The 24,612-nt window shown below is 42.2% G+C and overlaps 1 protein-coding gene across 3 annotated transcripts in view; it reads left to right on the top strand.

Moving 5' to 3' along the window:
• Window positions 1-24,612, top strand: part of SAMD12 (sterile alpha motif domain containing 12) — a 180,193-nt gene that overhangs the window by 8,458 nt on the left and 147,123 nt on the right. For all 3 annotated transcript variants that reach the window (XM_040695942.1, XM_015283055.3, XM_015283056.3), the window contains exon 2: window positions 13,516-13,694. In XM_040695942.1, coding sequence (XP_040551876.1) covers window positions 13,516-13,694 — 179 coding nt within the window. The remainder of the gene's footprint in view (window positions 1-13,515; window positions 13,695-24,612) is intronic.

The raw sequence follows: 24,612 nt of genomic DNA, 5'->3' as shown, positions 1-24,612 counted from the left end.
CCACACAGTTCTTTCCCATCTCCTGCAGCTCTGACCTGTGCTATCTTTGAGGTTCCTGAGTACAAGGAGAAAAAAAAAGTGTTAATTATATTAGGGAATTGTTTCTTAGCAAATATTTAGTGAAGTTTAGTCTAATGTCTTCTGTGCATAGGCTTTGGAAAGTATAGGGTTTTTGTTCACTGCTAGTCTCCTCAAAGCTGATTAAAAAATAAGTTTTCTACTGTACTATGACTCTTCTCGTGTTATTGGGGCTCTGGATCTGCCTACCAAAGAACATTTTTCACAAAGAAGTGGTGACTTGCTGACATAAAATGACAGACTCTGGCCTTGCCCCCTGGTGATCCTGAAGGAGACTGGAGACTCACAGGACATGGGACAGTTGTGGGGTATGGAGCGAAGGTTAACTGCTGCAGGACTGGAGTTATCTGCAGCCTGTAACCAACTTCTGTCCAAGCAGTCCTGAATTTTAGCAGTTTGATATACCTGGGTGGAAAGCCTCTGGGGCTTAGTCAGCTCCAGCAGATAATCAGAGAATCATATAACGGCCTGGGTTGAAAAGGACCACAACGATCATCGAGTTTCAACCCCCCTGCTATGTGCAGGGTCACCAACCACCAGACCAGGCTGCCCAGAGCCACATCCAGCCTGGCCTTGAATGCCTCCAGGGATGGGGCATCCACAACCTCCTTGGGCAACCTGTTCCAGTGTGTCTCCACCCTCTGAATGAAAAACTTCCTCCTAATATCCAACCTTAACCTCCTCTGTCTCATTTTAAGACCATTTCCCCTTGTCCTATCACTATCCACTCTCGTAAACAGCTGTTCCCCCTCCTGTTTATATGCTCCCTTCAAGTACTGGAAGGCCACAATGAGTTCTCCCTGGAGCCTTCTCTTCTCCAAGCTAAACAATCCCAGTTCCCTCAACCTTTCCTCACAGGAGAGGTGCTCCAGCCCTCTGATCATCTTAGTGGCCCCCCTCTGGACCCACTCCAAGAGCTCCACGTCCTTCCTGTACTGGGGGCCCAGGCCTGGATGCAGTACTCCAGATGGGGCCTCACAAGAGCCGAGTAGAGGGGGACAATCACCTCCCTGTCCCTGCTGGCCACCCCTTTTTTTAATGCAGACCAGAATACAGTTGGTCTTCCGGATGCTGCTTTGTGTTTCCTCATAGACTTGAGATATGGTGAGCTCATAACTTGCAAAACCAACTCTGCAGAGAATGTTAAAGCGAGTTCAGGATCATCAGAAAGACAGCTTTGAAGCAAATTTTAGTGTAGTGGCCTATGGTGCTGTTCTAGGTCATGCTCCAAAGCAGTCTCAGCAAGTATTAAGTTATTTAACATTGCCTTGTTCCTAGGCCCAGTCTAAGCTCAGATTAGATGTGTACACACCTAAGTTTCCATGGAATCTGATCTAACAGGTGGGTTTTCAGCACACTTAATTGCCTGCTGAGCAAAGAAATCACAGACCCTGTCATTCAAAAATAGTTTACCTCCATTGCTCTTGTTTTCTGTAATAGTTTCTAACCACTCCTTATCTTGAGGGACTCAAATGTGGCTTGGAAAGAACTGCCAGTTGGAGGCAGAGCTGTTATGTGTCTCTACCTCTCCATCTGGATTGCAGATTGCAACAGAGATCAGTAGGACCAGAGGTGTAGCAGAGGAGATCGGTGGGGCTGGGATACACAGGACAGCAGGACACCTGAACTGCACCCTTTCATCTTTGTGCTGTTTCTCTGTGTAACTTAGTGACCATTAATTGTAACAGTGCATAAACAGTTGTGAGATTATATGCTGGAACATAGCAGTTCTCTCACCCCCTTTCACCTGGCAGCCCTCCTGCTGGTCTGTAACATCCATACCCTTCTATCTAGCTCAGCAACAGCACAACTTCAGAGGACAGGGATTCCCTTTGTGCTCTCACCCCAGTATGCATGCAGCTTGGTGGCCAAGTGCTCCCCTGCACTGAACTACTGCTTAGATCTTTCTTATCTGAGTTGCTACCTTTGTAAAGTCAACTCCATCACAGTTCATTGCATCTGTCTTAAAAAAGACAGAGTTAACAATCCATTTCCAGAGGAATACTGTAGCAATCTAAAGCCAGAAGTCTGTTTTGGACTGCGAGTTCTCATTCTGAGCAGGTACTCCACTTGGGCATCATACAGAGAGAGACTGCAAGCTGAAGTTCAGGAGGTAAATTCCATTGTGGCAATCAGATACCCCAAAATTAAGTTGTGGCAACAGAAAATGGCTTTATACTGAAGTCTCTTTGGGTGTATTTAGACTGAGCGATAAGTGGATGTGATTGCAGGTTTTGTAGTCATTTTTCTCCACCTGCTCTCAGAAGTGAACCCGTATTAGGAAGGAATCAAGATAGTTTAGCCTTGGTGCCTGGCTGTGTTTTCTTTGGATGAGATTTGATTGTAGCATAAGAGTGTACCTGAAAACTCCAAAGTGCTTTCAGGTCAACTAATGTAGATACAATTTCATGAGTGTTAGTTCTTAGCCTTTAAGATGTCTTGAAGACTCCATAGCTTCAGGAGAACAATCATTGATATAAATTGGCTGTTTCAGTGCAATAGCATCCCGACACAAGGATAAAACTTATTTAGTGGTAGTGATGGTGATGTATGAGTGAAGGGAAGGAAAGGTGCTTTGAAAGTTCACTTTCTCTAGAATAGAAAGAAGGAAGGCTAGTGACAAAAGATGGATGCACCTTACCTGATATCACTGACAAAGCCTGCACTGTAATATCCAATGTTTATTGCTTAAATTGAACTTATCAAGTGAAATTTTTCTTGAGTTATTTTTTTTTTCCCCTGAGATGTCCAAGTAAGGTAGGTAAATAGAGGAGGTTGTGTCACATTGTTCCTCAGTTACCTCAGTGTATGAGGCCAGGGCAGACTGTATAGAGCCACTGTCTTGGACTTTGCAGGACTGTTTGGTCACAAGGGTTATGGAAGGAGGGCAGCAGTGAGGAGCACTTGTAGGTAAGGCACTGTACTGGGGTGGTGTCAGAATTGCAGACCGGTGCAGGTTTTTCAGCTGATAACACCAGAGAAGATAATATCCAAAACATCTCCCAAGGCTTACCAGTGAGTGCGAATGTAACTGTGTGGAGATTGCTTTGAGTTACTGTTTTGTCAGTTGGACTTCTGAAGTGATAAAGCTAGCTTGTAGAGGTGTTAGAGGGCTGCTGCTCAGTGCACTGCACGTTAAGTTTCTAGGCCGGGGATGCTGCCCTGTGCCACCTTTCTGTTCTCTCTTTTTGCTCAAAGGATATGGTCCTTGAGGCAAGGACTCCCCTTTCTGTGAAAAAGAGATCCTCAGAGGTTAGTCTGTGCAATCCTATTGTGAGTTATTTCTCATGAAAGCTGTTGCCTTTGACTGGATGCAGGTATTTAGATTTGAAGATAAACAGTTGAACAACTCATCATTCAATTATTTACTCAAAGCACGCAGAGAATGTAATTCTGAAAGGTGCCAAAGGCAAAGATGGAGAGAAGGGCCAGAAAATTGTGTAATCCTGAAGTCTTCTGTAACCATCTGGTTGTTGTTCATCAAAACAGCAAATAGAAATATGAGGAAGAGCTCAAAACAGAGCAAGAAGCATGTTTTCTTTTGTTATTTTTTTGTTTTTTGTTTTTAAATCACTGCATATTGTTCTTCTTTTTTGAATGCTCTGTGCAGTTTTGCTTGCCCCACCCCACAAAAGACTGGAATTAGTACATAAAAGGCCATTCGGCTGCTTAGAGATCTGGTGTGTGCTTTGAGGGAAGGGTCTGATTCCTTGGCCTGCAAATGACATGGCCATGAAGAGAATCCTTAGACACTGATGAATAGTTTGGAGAAGGTGAAAAAGGAACTAATTCACAAGGCAGGACAATGAAGGCATTGGATTTTTAAGAATAAAAGTAATAAAAAAGAAACAAACAAAACTTTTCTGTCTAACACAGTGCTTTGGGTGCGGCCTTCAGCTTTATAGTCCATTCTTAACCTGCAAAGGAAAAAATAAGTCATACATGCTGCTCTTGCAGCGTTCCCTTAAGCAGACAGAGCTAGACTTCGTCTGATCCTTCCTGAACACTTCTGTGAGAAAGTCTAGCTCATCTTGTAGGCATTCAGAATAACTCGCTACAGGAGCAGTGAGTAACCAAGAGGAGGATTGGTTCAGGGCAGCCCAGAAGGACAGGGAGGAGGTGGGGAGTTGGACACTGAGCTGCAAGAATCTGAACAGATGGCAATGTCTAAGATGTATATTGGGAAAAGGAAGCTACATGAAAATTGATACTGCACCATAACAGAAACTGTCTGCTACATCAGGGCAATGAGATTGGGGTGCAAATAGAAGTGGGGCCTAGCTTTAAGCTGCAGCTGTAGAAGTGGCATTCTGGAAAATACCTGGTTCCCCATTGCAGGTAGAAATGAAAGCAGTGCTGAAGTGAGCTGAAGATGGTCCAGTCCAACAAACCTTTGGAGAGCCTGAAGCAGATCTACTCTATACATCTTAGCCTTACCTGCCATGGCACGAGCCACTAATTTCGTTCCCTCATCTCTGGTCAGTGGCCTCATTCTCTCTCCAGAGACATTTTGTGGCAGAAGGGCTACAAAGTGGATGGTAAGGGAGTTGCTGTCACTGACATCATCCATCTGTCAACTAAACTTGGCTTTGAAGAGCAGATTCATGACTCTGGACAGCAAGAATTCCCCCTCATATGTGCTGCTCCTGGGTGAAGCAAGCAGATGCGCAGCGGGCCTGAGTGTGTGCTGAAGTCACCTCACGCACAATTGAGAATGCTTACAGGGAAAATGTGGCTGAATAGGAATAGGGCTTGAGGAAGATATTCAGTGTGCACTGTAGCCTTTCTTTAGTGCAGTCCTGTCCACTTCTATCTAATGTGGAACCTTGACAGCTTAATACTCTTGAGTCAAACAGTAATATCACTATTTATTTCCATTCTCCTGTGTGTTTGCTTTCCTCTGCCCTGTTTCTGTGGGTTTGCTGCGGTTTTGTTGTTGTGTTTTTCTTTTTGGTGGAGGGGATTTTAGTTGAGTTGGTTTGCTTCTCTGCAAATAATCTAGTAAAAGGAAGAAACAGACTTTTCATAATGCTGTTTCAGAAAAGAAAAGAAAGAAGAATTTTAATGTGTGTAAATAGAAGCTTTCTCCTGGATCTCCCTCCGGCAAAATAATTTCCTGCTTTCATCTAATGGTTTGTTGCTATGTGGACCAGCTGTGGTACTGGAGGGAGTAGGATGCAGTGGTATAGTAAGCAGTAGGAGGTGAAGGATTTTACTGGGGGAAGGAGAGAAGATGCTTCTAGGCTGTTTCACTAAGCATACAGGGGGTGGGGTAACCTTGAAGAACTTAGAGGCGGTTGAGAGCAACCTCTGAATTTCCATGGGTCCAGCAGACACTGGCTTTCATTAGGTGCAGCAGGGCAAAGGGCAAAGAGATATGTGATGTGTGACTGGGACTGTGCACCTCTGATGCAGTAGTACTGACTTACGTGCATCTGAGCTCGGCTCATTAGGCTGCACGGGCTTGATTTGTGGTGGACTGTGACGAGCTAATGTCTGAAGCAGAAATATTTAGAAGGTACTCATCTGGTGGCTACGAGACAAATTTTCTCCAGGAATAGTGGAACTACTGAAGACTTGTATCTCACCCAGCTATGGCATTTGTTTCCTCTCCAAGTTCACTGTCAAGTCATCAGCAGGCAACAAACAGTGCTATTGACTCTGGAGTTTGCACCAGTCTGATGACAGACAGTTGATGTCTGGTGGATGCTTTTTCTCCAGTGTGGGCATTCATGTAGCTCTTCCTCTCTACCTACCCATTGATTTGTGTTCAACATACTTAGGCCTCTCTCCTATAACACTGCCATTGGCTGGAACTCTGTGCATCTGGCAGACCTACCAGCTGTCCAGAGGAGTTGCTTCACTTTTCAGGATAAACTCTGTAGATGCTGGCATAAGTTTTCTTATTAACAAAGAATGAAAGTGGTTGTTAATTTGTTTTGCAGTCATTTGTACAAAATATGTTTTTGTAAACATGCAGTATGTGTTACTTGCATTCTTCTTAAATTTTTACTCTAAGGTTCATTTTGCTCTGGGGTAATTCATTCCCACCAGTCCCCTTCTTTGCCAGTGCTATCTTCTTTATACCCATGTTGGATTTGGGATAGACCTGTCTTATTCACTGAACTGGGCTGTTTTTCAATGAGCCTCTGTTGCTAGTGTGAATTCAAGAGCAGCTTGCACCAATTGTATGTTTATTAAAATAGAATGAGAAAATGCTTCAGAAATAATTTGGCTGCTCAGTCGTTGTCTCTGCTTTTCCTCATGCAATCCTATTGCTGTTACAAAAGGCAGAGCTTGCATTGCTGAGGCTCCAAGGCCTGTCTGGTGTAGTGACAGTACGCAGGCTGTCTCCTGAAGAGCAGGTGGAACAGAAACCTCTTTGTTTAGCAGCATTGCTAAAACCTATGGAATAAGAAGTGGGAAGTGGATATTGCCATATAAAAGGTGAACAGGTAGTTTCCAGTAGGAAAGCTGTCAGAAATGCAGGAGCACATGGAGTGTAGTTTGAGAAGGAATGGTGTGTGGTGGTGCTTGGCTTGGTTACCATGGGGTAATTCCATAGTTGCAGTTGCTTTACACTTCGTCTGGCTGTCCATGTATGAGCTTTGAACCCAAACCTCCTGGCGCTGCTCATCAGTAGCAGCACTTTGCAAAACACCCCACAGCTCAGCCCTGGTTTTTGGCACAGCCTATTTATAGTTGCTTAATGCTGATTTTTGCTGCTGACCAACAGGAGCAGATAGCTAGGTGCCCGTGTTACTTTAACAAAGCCCCCTGGGACTTCAGCCTTCAAAGAGGTTTCTGGTGAACCCACATTACCTGTATTGAAGTAGAAAAAAAGATCCTGAATGACTTGGGCTTCTGGGTTCTGTGTGGGTACTTCTGATGTGCTGACTACTAGATGGGCATGTCAGAGCAATACTAAGGTCTTGAAGGCAGTTTGTCAGTGGGTTGCCTACACTGTTTACTAGATAGCAACATAAGTAGTAGGTTGGATTCCTATGAGGTTTTGATTACAGCTTCAGGTGGTCCAAAGTGATGCGTTAATGGAACTGTGCTAGTTTACATTAGCTGGATGTATGGAGAAGTAATTCCAATAGATAAAAGTCAGACAGTTTCTAAAGCTAGAAGCTGATTGAGAAGGCAGGTGAACCTAGCTTCCAGAAATCTGGGGAGAGATGCAGATCCTTCTGGCTTACTTGGTCAATGTGAGCATCAGTCTCTGTCTGGAAATTTGTTTTCCATATGAATGTCTCACTGCAGCTGACCAACCCAGTTAGAGTGGTTTGTGATTGATACCAAGCAAAAACCCTAGGGATGCTGTTTTTGCAGACAGTGTTGAAATTCAGCACCTGGAAGTATGTAGCAGCCTAACTGGCAGAGCTGACTGCAGGATGTGGCATGGTTGGAGCTTTTGGTTTTGGTGAAGAACCAAGTGAAAATGGAAAGGTTAAATCTAGTGAGAGCCGCTGTCCTGAGGTCTTGCTGGGTGCTCTCTTCTGGAAAGACCTGTTGAGTCTTTGTGACTCTGATACTTGGATCCTTTATATAGGGCCCTTGTGTGTCTGACCTGAGTTTGTTCATGTTCCATCTGTATGGACTAACTTCCGACCTTTCCTAAAGGAGTGGCATTTTATGATGGGAATGGTAGGTGGTTTGTATGGACTTATCTCCTAGCATTGTGCAGCCAAGCCTGTGGCATGAGTACATAAGAGAGAGTTTGCATGTTTGACGTTTGAAAGTTTTCTAAGGATTTAGAGGCTGGATGGATCTCTCCTGTGCCTGCTTTTTGTCTCCAAAGAGAAAAAGCTAGCACATGACTGTGATGCATAGAGAAAACGGCAGATGAGTAAGAAGATGCTATTTTTACTCAATCACTTTTCAGAATAGAGCAATTGTTATTGCATGTAACTCTAGCTCTTGCCAAACCTGCTTTAATGTAGTCTTAATTGATCTGCTTAAAATTTTAAGCAGCCAGCAGTATTCCCACTGAAACAGGTAGTTCAGACACGTTTGACACAGGAGGCAGTGGAGCACGCAGAGGTAGCGGCTGATGGTAGGTTTGATCATCTAAGCCTGGAGCTCACAGATGGAGGGACCGAGACTTCCCATCTGGCCCAGCAGAAAGCTGAGTGTATCAAAGCTGTCTTTTGAAGAGAGCCTGCAGGCTTTCGCAAGACGAGGTTTACAGTGTATCCTCTAGTAAAAGAGAAGGCCTCCCCCCAGATGCCACTAGCTTGCTGTGGCTCTTGGTGACTTTCGTGTACCATCAGGCGTGCTCAGACAAGCTGTTTCTTGGCCGCTTGCCATCTGTGAGGCAGACGTGTATGGGAGGAAGGCAGTTAGGGAGGCGGAGCGTTCGCAGTGCCCTGCGAGCTCTTTCTTAGAGCTGTGTATGCGTGCCCTGAGGGATCTGCGTGGGTGCAGAGCTCTGCTCATGTAGCAGCTTCTTTAGGGCAATGAATTTTCCTGCTCTGTCTGCACAGAAAGGACTTGGGTTTGTGTTCTAGTGTGTGAGAAAATACACTGTGTTGGATTTATTCATTTCCTTTCATAGTTTTTTTGGGCAGATGTGGTTATTTTTCAATTTTTGGGTGCCCAGTCTGCTGTTATCTCACAGTTTCTGCTTCTCGTAATTTGACAGATCTAAGCAGTCTTCAGAGTTATTGGAAAAAGTTTTTTCCTGTAGATTCAGCTCTACCATTGAGCTAGATGTAAAAGAGCACTTGAGTACCTTTGTTTTAAATAATAGACAGTTTTCTGAATGTTATCTGTAGATCTGTGTCATTGTATGCCAACACCATTCATCATGTGCTTGTTGCTGGGCTGTACAGAGCGCCCAGCCTCTCTCCTCAACAGTAGTAAGTTCCCACCACAGAAAGCTTTCAATCCACACGAAGTAACAATTGTTGGGAAACCTGATTAGCTGTTAGGTGGGGTTTTCAGAACAGGGCTAACTGGTGGGCATAAGGGGAAAGGAGAGCTTCGGTGATTCAAAACTGGATGATGAATTGTATTTCTGAAACGAACATATGGATGATGTATGGAAGAATATTGGAAGAAGTCTACTTCAAAATGTGGTGATACTACTGATACAGTGTTAGGCTCGTAGTGATGTAGTAGTAGGAATCTCTGTAGATGTTTATTATCTGGGAGCGCTGAAGTGGGTTCGATCTATCAGAGGGAAGTGCTGAGGCTGTAAGGTTATTGTCAAGGCAGTGGCATGGGAAAGTGACCTGAATGCAGTAGGTGGGATGACCTAGCATTAGCCAAGACCAGGAGGAAGACAAGTAAGAGTCTGCACAAGTATTTTATCAAGAAACTCCTTTGTCTGTATTTAAAGAGAGTCTTTTTTTTTCAGATGAACGCTGCTAATTCCCAGAAGAGATGAGCTTTACAATTAAGAAGAGAGTTAGCTGAGATGGGAGAAGTTCAGTTGTGATAAAGTTAGTGAATTGAGATCTCTATAAGAACTGCTCGGTTTAGTCCTACAGAACCTCAAGCCCCATAGCTGTCAGCCCTCCTGTACCTGTGTATAGCCAATCTTGATGTTTAGAGCTAGTCTCATCTAGATGAAATTATACCAGGTGCTAGTTTAAGTAGAGGGCATGTTTTTACTGACCAAGCCTTGACCTCTTTCCCTTCTTTTAACAAGTCTTGAAAGAGCAATTATGGTTTGTACTGCACATTTAAAGAGACAAGAGTTCCACCTCTGCTTGCTATAGAGCTAGATACATGGACTTTCTGTGCAGTAACAGGAAATAAGACCATGCAAGCAACTTCCCTTCTTTACTTCTGCGTAGCTGAGTTGGAGGTTGTGCTGGAAAAGGATTTATTGAGCTGACCACCTGTCAGTGGCTTGTGACAAAGAGATATTAGCTTTGCCAACTGACTGGAATGATGCTTATTCTCACTTACACAGTTGTTCCTCCTCTGTTGGCCCTCTCCCTTGTGCTGAGGCTCTGGTGTGCCTTCCTGAAGGAATGCAGCCAGCCTAGGCTTAGAGGTAAGCCAAGGCTGCAATGAGTGTAAAGAAAGAAAGAGATGAGCTCTTTCCTTCTCCCCTTGGAAAATAAATGGAAAGAAAAGACAGTTGTCATTTTCTCCCAACCTAATATCAGTAACTTGGAAAAAAAATCTTTTCTGAGGCAGTCCATGCTTCTTTTAAACAATCAGCTCTTTTCAATAAAAAGGTAATGGGGGTGTATGTATTTGCCAGCAGCCTCTCCAATTTATTTTTTCCTGCTGTATCCTGAAGGAGCACAATATAAAGGATTGCTGTAACAGCACTAACATTTGTTTGTCTTGAAAGAATGATAAGCTAAGAGTCAAACAGCATCTTCCCACCTGATTCATTTATTTCTTAAGCCATCCAGGTGATGATACCATGTTATCAGAAATCTGGATCATTTGTTCCCTGCAACATACAGCGAATTGGTGCTGTAACTTAGAAGGCTTTCCTTGTTCATCCCACCTTCCTCCCCAGTGTGTTTTGTCCAGAGCCCACTGGGAAGGAATGAGCAGCTCACAGAAAGCTTGCTGCTGGAGTGAAAGCCTGCTGTGCTTTGCGATTTCTCAGTGGTGAGCACTCAAAGGGGGCTGACAGATGGACATTGTGTGTTTGTGGGTGCTGCTGAGGTGTGTTAACATTCCAAAGATATGTATGGGAGAGTCCTCCTATTCAGCTGGGCAGGATTCTTGCAGAAGGTGGTTTGGTTATTTTATAGATGCAATTCCTTACCAAGTGTCTTCCACATCTAGCTTCTAGCCCCTGCTCGAACAGGCTGCATTGGAAAGGGGTTCTTCTACAGGGTGGTTAGGATACCTCTCAGCTTTGGTGAAGGAAGGGGGAGCTATGGGCTGAAATCTGACTGCTAACAGAACTGCTTCTATGTTCTCTGCACTGTGGAAAAACCTGTCAATGGCTCATGCCCATCTTTTCTGTGGTAATTATTTTTTTCTTTCAGGTAGGCAAATGTGGTCTAGAAAAAAATAATGACAGGTGAGTGTGGCCTAGGAGAGAAGGAATTTTTTGGTATCCATAGACATACAGTAATGTAATTGTAAGCCATAAGGAATCTTCTTGAAACCTCCCTTGGGAACTTCAAATTGCTGAAGAGCAGCTGGACAGGTTCATGATACCTCCTGACGAGGGCTGTGCAGCCAAAGCAAGTGAAGCCTGTTAGCTTCACTGCGGAATATAAAAGGAATTTTGCTTTTTTTCTGATGCAGAAAGAGGTTCTGCAAGGGAAAAACCAAGCAGACGTTTTCAAGTTTAGCTCTGTTACAACAATGGTTACAATGTTCCTGTAGCCATGATAGAAGCAAAATCTGGGAAGGGGTTAGTATGGCATGTGTCTAGAAATACGAGACTCAAAAGTTAGGAAATGCTTCTACTAAGGTTGTTGAGTTTTGAGTGTTGATATTTTGGTATGACTCAGTGGTGTTGCTGGGAAAAGCTGTGGGAAGAAAGGAGTGACTTGAGGGCAGTCATCTGTTCGCCCTCCTCACTGATGAGAGGCAAGGCCAGGAGAGATGAGGAGACCTGCTTTGGCTTTGCCTTCAGCACTGGACTGAATGTGGGAAGAGAGACTTTCACTTGAAAGAGCTCTAGCTAGAGTTAGGGGAGACCACTTTGGAGTTGGCTTGGGAAACTGGGCTCTGTAACAGCTCTGTGGAGAAACTGCGAATGCCTGGCCTGCTGGAACGAGAGGGAAAGATGGCAGGTATGAACAAATGACAGCTGCACATCCCTCTTCCTTTCCATGCTTTTAGGTTCCCTTACAGTCTCTTGCAGTAAGAATGGAATTTAGTTCCCTTTAGTTCTACTGTAATTTACTGTTTTTCTATTGGCCAGTGACAGATTTTTTTTTTCTCTTTTAGAAATAATGACTGCAATTTGTAATAAAACATTACAGTTCTTTACTGCTTTCTATCACTCACTGTTGTTAATGAATTAGCCTTCATAGAATCGTAGAATTGCTCAGGTTGGAAAAGACCTTAAAGATCATCAAGTCCAACCGCAACCTAACCATACAACCCTAAGCTGTTTCCTTGACTTGAAGGTAGGAGATATTTTGATCCTTAACGTACAGCTGTAGTTATTGTGGTCCCTGTACAAGTCTTTCACTGTTCACAAATATGTGGCTGTTTCTGAAAAGCCCAAAGAAAAAAAGGCAAATTTTTGACCCGTTGGGTTTAATTCTGCACCAAGGAATCTCTATTATTTAGTACTTTCAGTTCAGACTCTGGAATTTGAATAATGGATATGCAAAAGGTGCTGTAGTTGAAGGGCCCTTTACTCATTCTGAGGCTGCTGGAGCCTGTTTTCTATGGAAGGCTTTCGGGGCTGATCACACGCATAGCTGCCGAAGCTGGCAGCTCTCGTTCCTTCCCCTGCTCTCCACCCTTTGCACCTAAGCCAAGCAAGAGAGAAAGGGCAGCTTTTATTTTGGCTTTACATTGGTTTTTTTTTGGGTTTCTATTTGGTCTATCAAAGATTGCTCACATGCTGTTGTGCAAAGCTCTTCTGTGTGCAGGGGAAGTTTGGGCTATTAATTACCAGCTGTGCTAGGAGCAGTGCAGGAACAGAAATACAGCAATCTGATGCTTGCATGAAGGAGACGTTGCCTTAGGATCTATACATCTTAAAATCTCTGCATGTGCCGAGCAAGTTGTTAAGGCTGCTCTCTATGTGAGTGCTGGAACTGTGAAATTTCAGCCAGAAAACAATTAAGGTACCATGGTAGTTCTAAAAGTGCATTTCTATGGTATGGTTTGCACTCATTTGGGTTTTTTTTTGCTTTTTTTTTCATTTCCTCTGGCTTCTTTCCTTATCCCGATGTCGTTAGTCCACACCTCATTATATGCTCCTAGAAAGTGCATCCCTTGTGCTTGTTAGGATGGTGTAGGTGGTGATTTGCAGCAGTACAAAGCGCTGAAGGGTAGATAATCAGCTGGGTAAGTCATTACTCTATGCAGAGACTGACTTTCTGACTTGCTGTGCACAGCTTACTTGACCCACATTGTTTGGAACCGTGAATGTTGCAGCTAATAAAAAATGTAATAGAAAAGCTTTAACTTACTTGCCTAGAAAAGAAGAAAAAGGTATGGCTGAAAGCTAAATACAGGCAATACATTGTCCCACACTAGTAAAAGCTGTAAGTTGAGAGTCTCAGACCCTGTAGTGATGCCAGTAGGGTATAGTGTGACACAGAGGCCCGCATAAATAGGCTTATATAGTGCTACATTCCCTCTCATTTTCTTCCTGAAATACCTCACCCTTAATCTGTGTTAAGCTACAGACAGATCTTTTGCTGTAGTTTGACATAACTCTGTTCTCATATGGCATTTCCCAGTACTTTGTGATAACTGTTTGCAACGTTTGGATTCTTCTTTTCTAAGCAACGTTTTCCTTGTCATATTTTTTCCCAGCTATCCATTGCAATCTGAATCCAAATGGTATTGATCACCCTGTCCCCACTGAAGGTATTAATCTGCGACTTGAAGGTGAGGGAGCTGAATCCCCCTCTGCCAAGAACAGCAGTGCTCCAAAAGGACCTGAATCAAAAGAGACTCCCAAAAGGCAACAAGTGGAGCCAGAAATATCTAAGGTAGGTAGGACTGGATCCTTATATATTTTAATTAGTCTTTAATAATCCATGCATTTTCAAGTCCTAACTGCTCAAAAAGCATTTATCATCCTACTGAAGACATACAAAGGTACAAAAATAAGTAGAGAAGTACGTGCTACATAAAGGAGGTATTCCAGTTCTGCTGTTTCTTGTTTGAAGTGCAGGTGAATGTGTGCACTCTGGGCACTTCAGATATAGGACAATAATTTGTCACATTAGATATATTGTACTAATTTAAAACATATAAAAGAATATTTGAAGGGGAAAAAAAAAAGAGATCTTTTAAAGCTCTATTGTTTTCTTTGACCTTGCAAGGTCTAAAACCAGGTCTTGTGAGGAGGAGGCAGGAGGGTTTCTGCAGAATGGAAAATCTTTTTTATTTTTACTGTATCTGACACTTTGGAAGTTAGTAGAACAAATAAAATATTCATGTATTTGTCTCTTTTTTTTAAGGCTTTTTTTCAGGTTAGGTACAGTAACAATTAATTCAGTGACTGAACAAAAAAAAAGGGTATTCCCTACTGTCATCAGTACAGTGAGTCTTACAAATATGTATACAATTGTGATGTTTTATTCTAAAAAGTAAGTACAATGTTAAATGTTTTGAGCATTTCCCTTAACAATAAAGGCTTGATATGAATTCCACACTATATTTATCTAAAATGTCTAGTTATAAATGAGTACAGCTTAAACTCAGTTCATTCTGTCTTTGTCATTGAACTAGATCCAGGTTGAGCTAGAATAGAACAAAATCTCCCATTGGACTCAATTCTTTTGGGTCTTTCCCAACTCAGGTTATTCAACATTCTATGAAAATCACTGCTTTTCTGTGGTCTGTTTTGTGGCCAGTTATCAAGCAAGCTACTGATCTCTCTTGAGCCCTTGGCAAACATGTCTGTGCTAAGTTGACTCTAATCATTCTTATGGTGTAAAGACCACCAAATTTTGAATGGCCTTTTTGACAAAGTTCAGCTACAATGCATTTACCCAGCCTTTTGCAGATAAAGGCAAGCTTGACTCTGCCCTGTTTCAACCTCATCAGATGCAAATGTACCCACTGTTGAAGACTCAGGTATGTTTAACTTGGAGGATATCTTAAAAGCTTGAACATGAGCAAGCTTAATGGCACGTAGGGCTTCCAGTTGAGAACAGGCACGTAACTGTCATGGAACGCAGGCTGATTAAGCTCATCTTTTGCTTACAAAAGGCTCATTCTAGTGGAAAATCAGAATGAGGTGTATTGGTGATTTAATATAATGGAATCTTTCTCTACTGTGTGAGCTGTATCTGTTGGACTGATGAGTAGAAAACCATTTCCAAGACTCCGTGCTGGAGGTAGCCAGGGGAAGAGGGGAAGCATGCTGCTCTCAATGTAGTAAAATCAGCCATTAGCTTCATACATCTGATTGCAGTAGCTTTATGTAGAAAGAGTGGAGCATGCTTTGGATTTACAAAAACAAAACAACAACAGCAACAAAGAACAACTGACCAACAAATTAACCCCGTCCTGAACTAAACATTTTGATTGATGGAATAAACCTGGCGTAATAGCATCAAGCTAATCAAGTGGGCTGCTTTTTTCCACTGTGTTAGTAACTTGGTGGTTTTTCCATGGCTGGTATTAATTTAGTGATGTTTCTCATTTGGATTTATATGTTGCTGCTTGAGATGAGTCTTTTCTGGCTTATTCTCCTTACATTTCAATATCACGTTGTTTTATCCTCTAAAATGAGAAGATACAGTTGGGATTGTAACTTGTGTGGCTTTAGGATTCAAAGTAAGCTGTCTTTATGACATTTGATACATGCAGTCATATCTGTACAGTAGGAAGATAAGAGGGAATAGAGTAAAGTTTGGTAAATAAAACATTTGGACAGATCCATTTGTTTTATATTTCCTCACTGCACAGTTATTTGTAAAAAAGGTTTCTTTGCAATCTTGTGTGTTCAGATAATATTAACACATGCGTTGCATCCACAACAGGGAGACTTACATTGCAGAAAGCAGTGCGGTGCAGTGAGTGCCATTTTTGGATGCCTTATAGAACATCATCTCTGCTTTCAGCTGTCTAATTTATCTTCATTGGGACCAGTTCCAGCACTTTAAGCCATTGGCAATTCTAAGGTTTTGCTGTCCAAAGAAACAAACAGAATCTCCTTTCTAATGGAGCATGTCCTTTTTCTGTCCTCAGCTACGGACTTGGGGAGCAGCAGTAGCTCCTGGGCTGCAGATGAGTTTTAAGCTCTCTTATGTTGCTACTGTGTTGCAAAGAGGGAAGTGCAAGTATTTGCTTCTAAATTTGGGACACAGGCAGCAGAAAGTGTAGCATCAGCAAAGAAACAGTCATTTAGAAGCTCCTAATGAGTACGGAATCTAATTTTCATAGAGTGAGGTGCAATTTAAAAAGGAAAATGGAACAGTGATCTCAGTTTTCCTCGGACTCTGCTAAAGAACCAGCTTGTTACAAATACCAAATATAAGCAAGCCCAAAAAAGTATGATTACTTGTATCTAAATGATGTTCATGATTCACTGATGCTTTAGAAGTACATTTTTTTTGTGTGTGTGTAGACAATTTATTTAAGTAGAACCTTCTACATCTAACCTCTTTTGTGTGTGTTTTCTGAGATCACCTATTTTATTAAGATACTACTTCTGATTCCTTTGTGAGCCCTACTTTTTTTTTGTGAGCCCTACTTCATTCTCAAATGGCCTGCCTCATTGTGTTTATACAGTGTTAACTATATATGATGCTGAAAGTTTTACTACACTTCTTGATACCATACTTCTCTCAGTGGAGGCTTTGACAGAGGAATCCTTTTCAAACCAGGTTCAGAATTTCATCTGCAGCACAAAAAGCTCTATGAAGGCTGCCCACATGCTGTACCCATGAAGTGCTGTTCATTACAAGCAAGAGACCCCAGTCTGATCTGTTGTTTATTAGAATTTATATCACAGAATCATAGAATGGCCTGGGTTGAAAAGGACCACAATGATCATCGAGTTTCAACCCCCCTCCCATGTGCAGGGTTGCCAACCACCAGACCAGGCTGCCCCGAGCCATATATTATATATTATAAGTAAATAATAACTTATAAATAAATTTATAATTGATTCAGGGAGTTTTGTTTCTTAAGTCAGGTGCTTATATCTGATTTGTCTCATTATGTGGGAGCATCGGTAGCAAATAATAAAGGTTTTATAATGGCAACCACTGCAGTTAGATGTTTGTGTGGCAGTTTTTTTTATCTGAATTAGAGATGAATTAACAGTCCTTTGAAATGTTCATGAAAACACTGTAAGGAAGCTGGTAAATGAAGAGAGGAGTCTTACCTTGTCTTCTTTTGATGACTGCTGTATGCCTTCAGCAGAGGACATTTTTTCTTGTAGTATATATAGCTCAGTATTCGGATTGCTTTTGCTTTCTTAAATAGTAGTTTTTTTCCTAGTCACACCAAACAGCACTGAAGGTCTGACTACACTCACTAGTAGGAGGAGAGCGTTTGTTGCTGCTTGCTGGGCCCTGATCAGGATCGATGTGAGTAAAAGCAGCTCTTTTGGCCTCATAGAATCATAGAATGGCTTTGGTTGAAAGGTACCTTAAAGACCTTCTGGTTCCATCCCCATGCCATGGGCAGGGTTGCTGCACACCAGATCAGGCTGCCCATCCAAACTCACCTTGAATACCTCCAGGGGTGGGGCATCCACAGCTTCTCTGAGCAGCCTGTGCCAATGTTTCACCAGCCTCCTGAGTTGAGAAATTTTTCCCTAATATCTAATCAACATCTTCCTTCTTTTAGTTTGAAACCACTCTTCTCTTGTCCTGTCACAGCCTTCTGGAAGGCTCATCACTGCCACAGGAGTGCTTTGGATCTATGTCTGGGAAAGTGTCCCAGCAGAAGCTATAAGGCTTCTGAGTAATGAGGGTGGTTGGTGGATTCTTTTCAGAAGTACAAAAATATTGTATTACTGTCTCCACTCTTCTGAAACTTTCTGGTGACTGTAAGATAAATGAGCAAGAACCCAGACTTGGGCTGGCTGAAGCTGACAAATACTGGCTCTGGGCAGCCCGGTCTTGTAGTATTACATGTGGAAGTTGGTGGCCCTGCCTGCGGTAGGGGGGTTGGAGCTTTGAGATACTTGAGGTCCCTTCCAACCTAAGCCATTCTGTGATTCTCTTGGGAAAGTGAAGATTCAGCCTGATCCTGCCTGGTCTGTTCCACTCCTTTGGGTTTTGCTTTAAAATTGTGCAGCTTGGTCAAAGGGTGTCTGAATTGCAAACTCGTAATTGTATTCCAGTGCAGGTGCAAACCCTGGGTGCTGAAATGGTACCTTACTAATAGCAAGTTTGCTTTTCTAGTTGTATTTTGTAGAGAGGTGGGTAACAGATCTAAAGGTACTACACTGAAAACCACCTCCCAATATTAAGTTGATAGCTCGACTGTTGTTTTTATATTTAATTATTATTATTATTATTTTCTCAATCTCCTCCCTTTGAAATAGTGAAAAAGCACATACAGCTTTTTTTAGAAGGACTTTTTTTTGGAGTCCAAGTATATTTCAGTATAGAGTATTTTTCCCCGCTGCTGTATCTTGCATTCTTTTACGTGATGATCCTTTTTTGTGACATGATTTCTGCGTTCAGCATAAAAGATCTGTCTTCTGTTCACCAGTGCCCTGACCGCATACCTGGGGATTCTGAAATACCACATACCCTGACAGCAGCTGCATGTAAGGAGATCTTACCTGAGTTTGTTTGTTGTGCTCTGGCCAGGACTGTGTAAAGAAAAGAGGGACATCTCTAAGGACTATTTTTCCTTCCCTTCTCAAGATAGGATTATTCTCCTACTGCTTTTCTTTTTCTTCTTTCTCCCCATAGGAATTCAAAATAACTAGCTCAGGCTAATACTTAGCTCTTTAGATGGCTCTACGGAGAGCATAGATGGCTCTACAGAGAGCAGATGAAGTTTACTCAAAGAAGATAAGACCACTATTGACCTTCTGAACTATTTGATGGGGTCCTTTACAAAATTCATCTTTACGAGTAAGCTTTTTGATTCCATCTGCATCACTGATACTAGGAAGAGAGTTTCCTGTTTTTCAACCCTCTTCTCATTGGACTTTTATTTAAAAAAAAAAAAGTCAACAATGAGAACATTTTCAATACTTACATGAGCACAGTGCGGATGTGAAGAAAGGCAAGGTGTTGGCTGTAGGAAGTGGTGCAGCCCATGACCCTGCAGTGTGCTAAGGTGGTACAAACCCACAGCAAAATGGGGGCTCCTGCCCCAGGGAGCAAGTGTGTGTGTGTGTGTGTGTGTGTGTGTGTGTGTGTGTGTGTAGGTTAGGCAAGAGTAGATGGTTACAAGAGAGAGGCAGCAGTGGGAGCATAAGGAGGCAGATGTAGACTGTTCAGGCTCGTATCGTCCTGTGAAAACTATCAATGTGAAATTTGTGTTCTTTCCTGTTATGCTAATTTGAAAAGGAGCAGCAATACGGTATGTATTAGCAAACACAAACGGTAAAAAGCACTCTAAAAATAAGTGAGGTGTTTAATACTATAGGCACATGTAGACACAGACTCGTTGTTTAAAAGTGCTTCTCTTCAGCAAAAGAGAAATACAGATAAAAAGATGGAGCGGCTCTTAGAGGAAAAAGCAATTCCATGCAGTGTGCAGACACATAATGTACTTACACTGCCTGTTCTACTGCCTGCCCTGTTTTGAAGCTGCTCCACAATGCCATCCAATACCTCTCCTTTCACTTTGAAGCTACATTCAGGGTTTCATGGAGATTGCTTCAAAACTAAATCAGTATTTTAATGACACAGATGCCTTGATGGGGAGGAAAAAAAATATAGAATTGCCCTTTAAATAAAATAATAGAATTCTGATTAGAAGGATTACAAAATGTATTATACAACCAATTTAGCATCTAAAGTAGGGAAAGTGCTTTAATGCCTCATTGCTGGCACTGTGAGTTCTGCAAATTGTGCTTCTCATCTGTGCTGTAACAATAATTTCATTAATCTGCCACATGTGTTCACTGGACGCTTCTGACAAAACTGATTAGCAGTTGCTGTTGTCCACCTTTCTCTCTACAAGTGAGAATTTCTTTTCTTTACCATTTCAAATGGCATAATTGCTTAGCCCTGTAAGTAAAATGTGTTACAATCACAAGAGAGGCGTGTAGATGTAATAGCCTTGATAATTTCTGAAGGACGTTTCTTGTGTTATCAACCTGTCAAGCTTTCACTCCGCTAATGGAGGAAGTGATTTCATTAAGAGGCTGGAAAAGGATGGCTGGTCAGTGGTCTTCCCTCAGATACGGTGAGTGGAATAGGGCTTGTTGATGATGAGGGCAACTTAAATGAAGTGCCTTTGTGTAAGCGAGGTATCTCAAGTCCTGTTACGTTTGCTGGAAATCCAGTCAACGTACTTGGAGGAGCATAAGGGAGTTTTAAGCTTGACTTGAAGTGAGCGGAACTCAGCTGAGACTGCCTACACTTCATGGATTACATTAAGACTAGGCCAAAATGTGTCAGTTCTGTCCTCAACCTTACCAGCCAGCCCTATTCTTTGATATTAAAATGGTTACTAATGTCTAATGGAGGCAAAATGTTATGTTAGGAGACTGTTTCAGAAATTGCTCTTAACTCAAAAATTACACATTGAATACTTAGCCATACACACCTGCTTGGTCTATTTCATGATCAATGTGGTCTTCCAGCAAGCAAATGCTGCCTAAGCTGGAAAAAATTCTGTCCTTTGAGTTTAATAGAAAAGACTGGAATGTATGTGTCTTCTTTTCCACTTCCTTTCTTCTAATTGATCTTTTACTTTAGAATCCTTTTATTGCCTAGAAGTGAAGTTCTCGATCTGTGTCTCAGTTTTTCCAGCTGTAGAAAGATGATAATTATGACGAGTTAAAACTGTGGTTTCAGTAGAAAGCTGAGCTTTGGAATAAATCTGCTATCAATGTTTTCTTGTGTATGCATACATGTGTGACATTGATTCTCCAAAGCTTTGCCGTGTATACCCAAAGTGTGGAAAATATTGACGAGGCCGGGCTGCAGCGGAATAAGAAATGTTGTAGTATGTGGCCTGCATTTTCCTCTTCTTGTCCACGGGGACAGATTCTCCAGCTGTTTTCCATGATGGGAGATGGTGAAGGCCTCCATGGGTGCCTTGCAGCTAAAAAAGCAGTTAACCTACGACAGGGCTCTACCATGTTTGGGGCCTGTAGTCACTGTAAAAATGCAGACAATAAACAGTATTGGAGATCAGGGAGTCTTTTTGGTATAGTCTAATTTCACATTTTGCAAACTTCTAGTTTTTTTGGCCATTTCTGAATGTGAATGCCAGTCAGAAGTGTTTCTATTTTATCTCTGGTCCACAGTCAGCTGCAGATTAGTGTGTAGCTGTTGTGCCACTGCAGAATGTGGGAGAACGACTTCCAAATGTTAAAGCAGCCATGTTTGGTGATGCTGTGTATTATGACTTGGGCAAACCAGAAGTAAGGAGAGTATCATATTTAATGAAAGACAATTCTTCCCTTTCCCCTGCTGACTTTTACTTTTTTTTTTTGACCAGTTGCTTGGTAAGTAGCGTGGAGTTCATTGCCTGCAATGCCATAATGTGAAAACCAGACACTGCTTTCACGTGGGCATGGCTTTACATGCTTTTCTGCCACCTTCATCTTGTCTGGGTCAGGGCTGCTAGTTTTGTTAGGGTGCCTTTGCACTGGCATTAACCATTCAGGGAATTTGCAGAGTGAGTCCAAAACCAAGAAGCATATACAAGGATGATGGACTCTTAAACAACTTAAGTTTGCTCCCTCTGTCCCTCATCTCCCACTGCAATGCAGCAGCATGTTCCTTTGAATTTTGGAAGTGTCAGTGTTACTGTGCAGCTGAAGCCTTCAGCACTTGGAAAAGATAAATGCTGTTGGTGGTTGGAGGCAGGATCAAGCCTCAAAAGTAATTTCTCTTAAAGAGAGATTATGGAACATGAATCCAATTCATTCAAGAAATCTCATGAGTTAAGAAGAGAAAAGATTACCTTTTGTTTTTAGGCTATTTACTTATTTACTTGTTTCAACTTTTGAACAGTATCTTGTTCTGTTCACACTAATCTGTGACGTTTTTCAATTCTCTTAAGCATACCAGCTGTCATCTTTGATCTGCTAGCTCTGTGGGACCATACTGACACATGGCCACTTTCTTCTCATGTTTTGTCTTCACCTCCCCTGCCAAAGAGATCCTGTTTACTGCTACAGCCTGTATCATTTCTTCTGATCCATCCACCCCTGGGACTGCTTCTGGAGAAGGTCTAGAGTGTTGCTGCAGGAGCAATTATCTGGGCAACATGAGCCTATGTAAAGAGTGGCAACTGAGGATGTATATGAATGAAAAGGGAATTGCTGGTGTTTAGGTTTGGAGAGGAACTACAGAAGTGTGACAGTATAAAGGGAGTAACAGTGGGTATTATAAGTGTTCAGGAGATAACAGGTGGAGTCTGTTGGACTGCAGGAGCACTGAGACATCTGATTTCAATTGTATTGTAGAGGGATTCCTTTTAGAGTCAACTATTCTCAAGGATTATAAAACAAGACTAGATCCACCTGCATGACAGTAGCATGATTTCAGAGATTACAACAAAGCCACCACTTGCACTGTGGGCAGTTACTCTTTAATTCTTATGTCAAAAATGTTACCTTCCTTCTCCAAGCATCTCCACAAAGAGTTCACTAGAATCAGAGTTAACTATGACCAATTAAGAGAGATGTAGTACTCACTCTTGCTTTGCAAACTGTAGCCTGAAAGAGGAGATGCTGATCCTAGCTCCTGCAGTGCAGTGCTACAAGATTCCACCTATTCCCGATTCTGATTGAATAGCCATCAGAATCAGCTCGGGGCTTCCTAGCAGTCTAACTGAGTTTGCAGCAAAAGCTCAACGTGGCTTTTGGGAGATAGCCATGCCCATTTTGTATCTCATAGCAGCTAACAGATGCGGTCTTTCAACCCTTGCAATCTCAAGAGCTGTATTAGCAGAAGCAGCAGTGAGTTGCTAGGGAAAGGGAGCAAGGCCACCAGTTTGAGTTGTAGCAAGCTGTTACACTGACCATTTTTCATAAGAAAAACATTGAATTACCTCTAGCTTACCTAGAGGTTAGCCACACAGCAGTCCTGATCACCTGCTGAAGTAACATAACAATTCTTTCATCTCCTCTACCCTCAAGTCCCCTCCTAGAGTTAATACACGCTACTGGTAGAGGCAGTTCTCAAAAGATATACTTAATAGAGTGAACATTTCTAATTTTATCAGTGTCTAGGAATTAATACTGTGATGATGCTCTTATAGGGTTAAATGTGTCCTTGACATGTGCATCTAAAAATAGAAAACCTTCAGCTCTGAGCAAGTAGAGTTACTACACATATTGAGGCCTTTTCTTCTATCCTTTACATACAGCATCTCATAAGTGGGTATTATGTTCTGCCTATTTTCCTTTTTTTCTCTGATGCCTGTAAGTGCATCCATCAACTGCTAATGACTTTTCTGACCTAGACGTGCTCTACATTTTTGCCTTTTTTTCCCTTGCTTTAAACAAAAGCATGACAATAGAGTCTGTATCTAATGGTTTTAGAACTGCTATTAATTCATCTTTCATTCAAGGCTGATTGCTTTTCAATCTTAGCAGTACGCTTTAGATTGCCAAGGATTTTCTGAATGTCTTTTCATTAAGAAAAGGTAGATGTGATTGAATTTCAGTATGCTTTTTTCGATGCACTGTCTTTTCTGTAAATACAGCTTGTGTATAAGTTTGATTATTTTAACTAATCATTGTCTCTTATCTATTTTCCTATGGCAGATAAGTACTAGGGGAGAGTAGTTCAAAGTGGGAAATCTCAATGAGAAAGTGCAGTGAGAGAAATGGGAAGAGGTTGGGGTCTGACTGCTAGGACTGTGCTGCTGCTCCATGAAGCGTGTGAGCTGTCTTGTGACCGGCGAGCGGGTGAACGGGTTAAATGGCACAGAAGAGACAAGGCAAGTGAGACAGAAAATGTGAAAAGTACGATACGCCGCTAGGAGAAAGCTGAATTCTTTAAAAGCTACATTATCTGGAAGCCTCATGCGGTGCCTCGGAAAACTGTCTGGGTCTGTCAAAATGCTATCTGTCAGTAGATGGTGCTCTTTATATCAGCTATTTACTCATGCTCCATATGCTTGACTGTGTTTTCGTGTAAAAGTCTGGTAACATTCCTTAACAGTTAATTTCTCAGAATTCTGATGTCAGGGAGATCAGGAAACTTGGAGGCTTTGGCATAACTGCCAAAAAGGAAGATGAATTACTAGATTACTTTGAAGCATCCTCCACCCTTGGATTTTTTTTTCAAACTTCTTTTGCTTGAGAATGTGTATTGTTTTGAACTTCAACAAATAAAGAAGCTTCCAGCAGAAGAACCTTGAACAAACATTGTGGGTTGGAGAATGTATAGTAGACTAAGGCAGTTCTATGTCTGACCTGTGAGATGCTGCAATAATGTGGCTTAGAATAAAATGGCAAGCAGATGCCTGAGGGATAGGATGCCATTCACAGTGACTTAGACAGGCTTGAGCAGTGGGCCCAGGAGAACCTCATGAGATTCAACACAGCCATGTGCGAGTTCTTGCACCTGGGTTGTGGTCATTCCCAGTATCAGTACAGGTTGAGGGATGAAAAGGTAATAAAGCATAGCTCGGCTGAAAAGGACCTGGAGTGGCTGGCAAGCTGGATGTGAACCAGCAATGTGCCAACCGTATCATAGGCTGCATTAACAGAAGTATGGCCAGCAGGTTGAGGGAGGTGATCGTGCCACTCTGCTCTGGTGGGGCCTCACCTTGAGTACTGTGTCCAGA

Source organism: Gallus gallus, chromosome 2 (genome assembly GCF_016699485.2).
Source record: "Gallus gallus isolate bGalGal1 chromosome 2, bGalGal1.mat.broiler.GRCg7b, whole genome shotgun sequence".
Classification (NCBI taxonomy): domain Eukaryota; kingdom Metazoa; phylum Chordata; class Aves; order Galliformes; family Phasianidae; genus Gallus; species Gallus gallus.
This window is presented reverse-complemented; position numbering and strand designations above follow the sequence as displayed.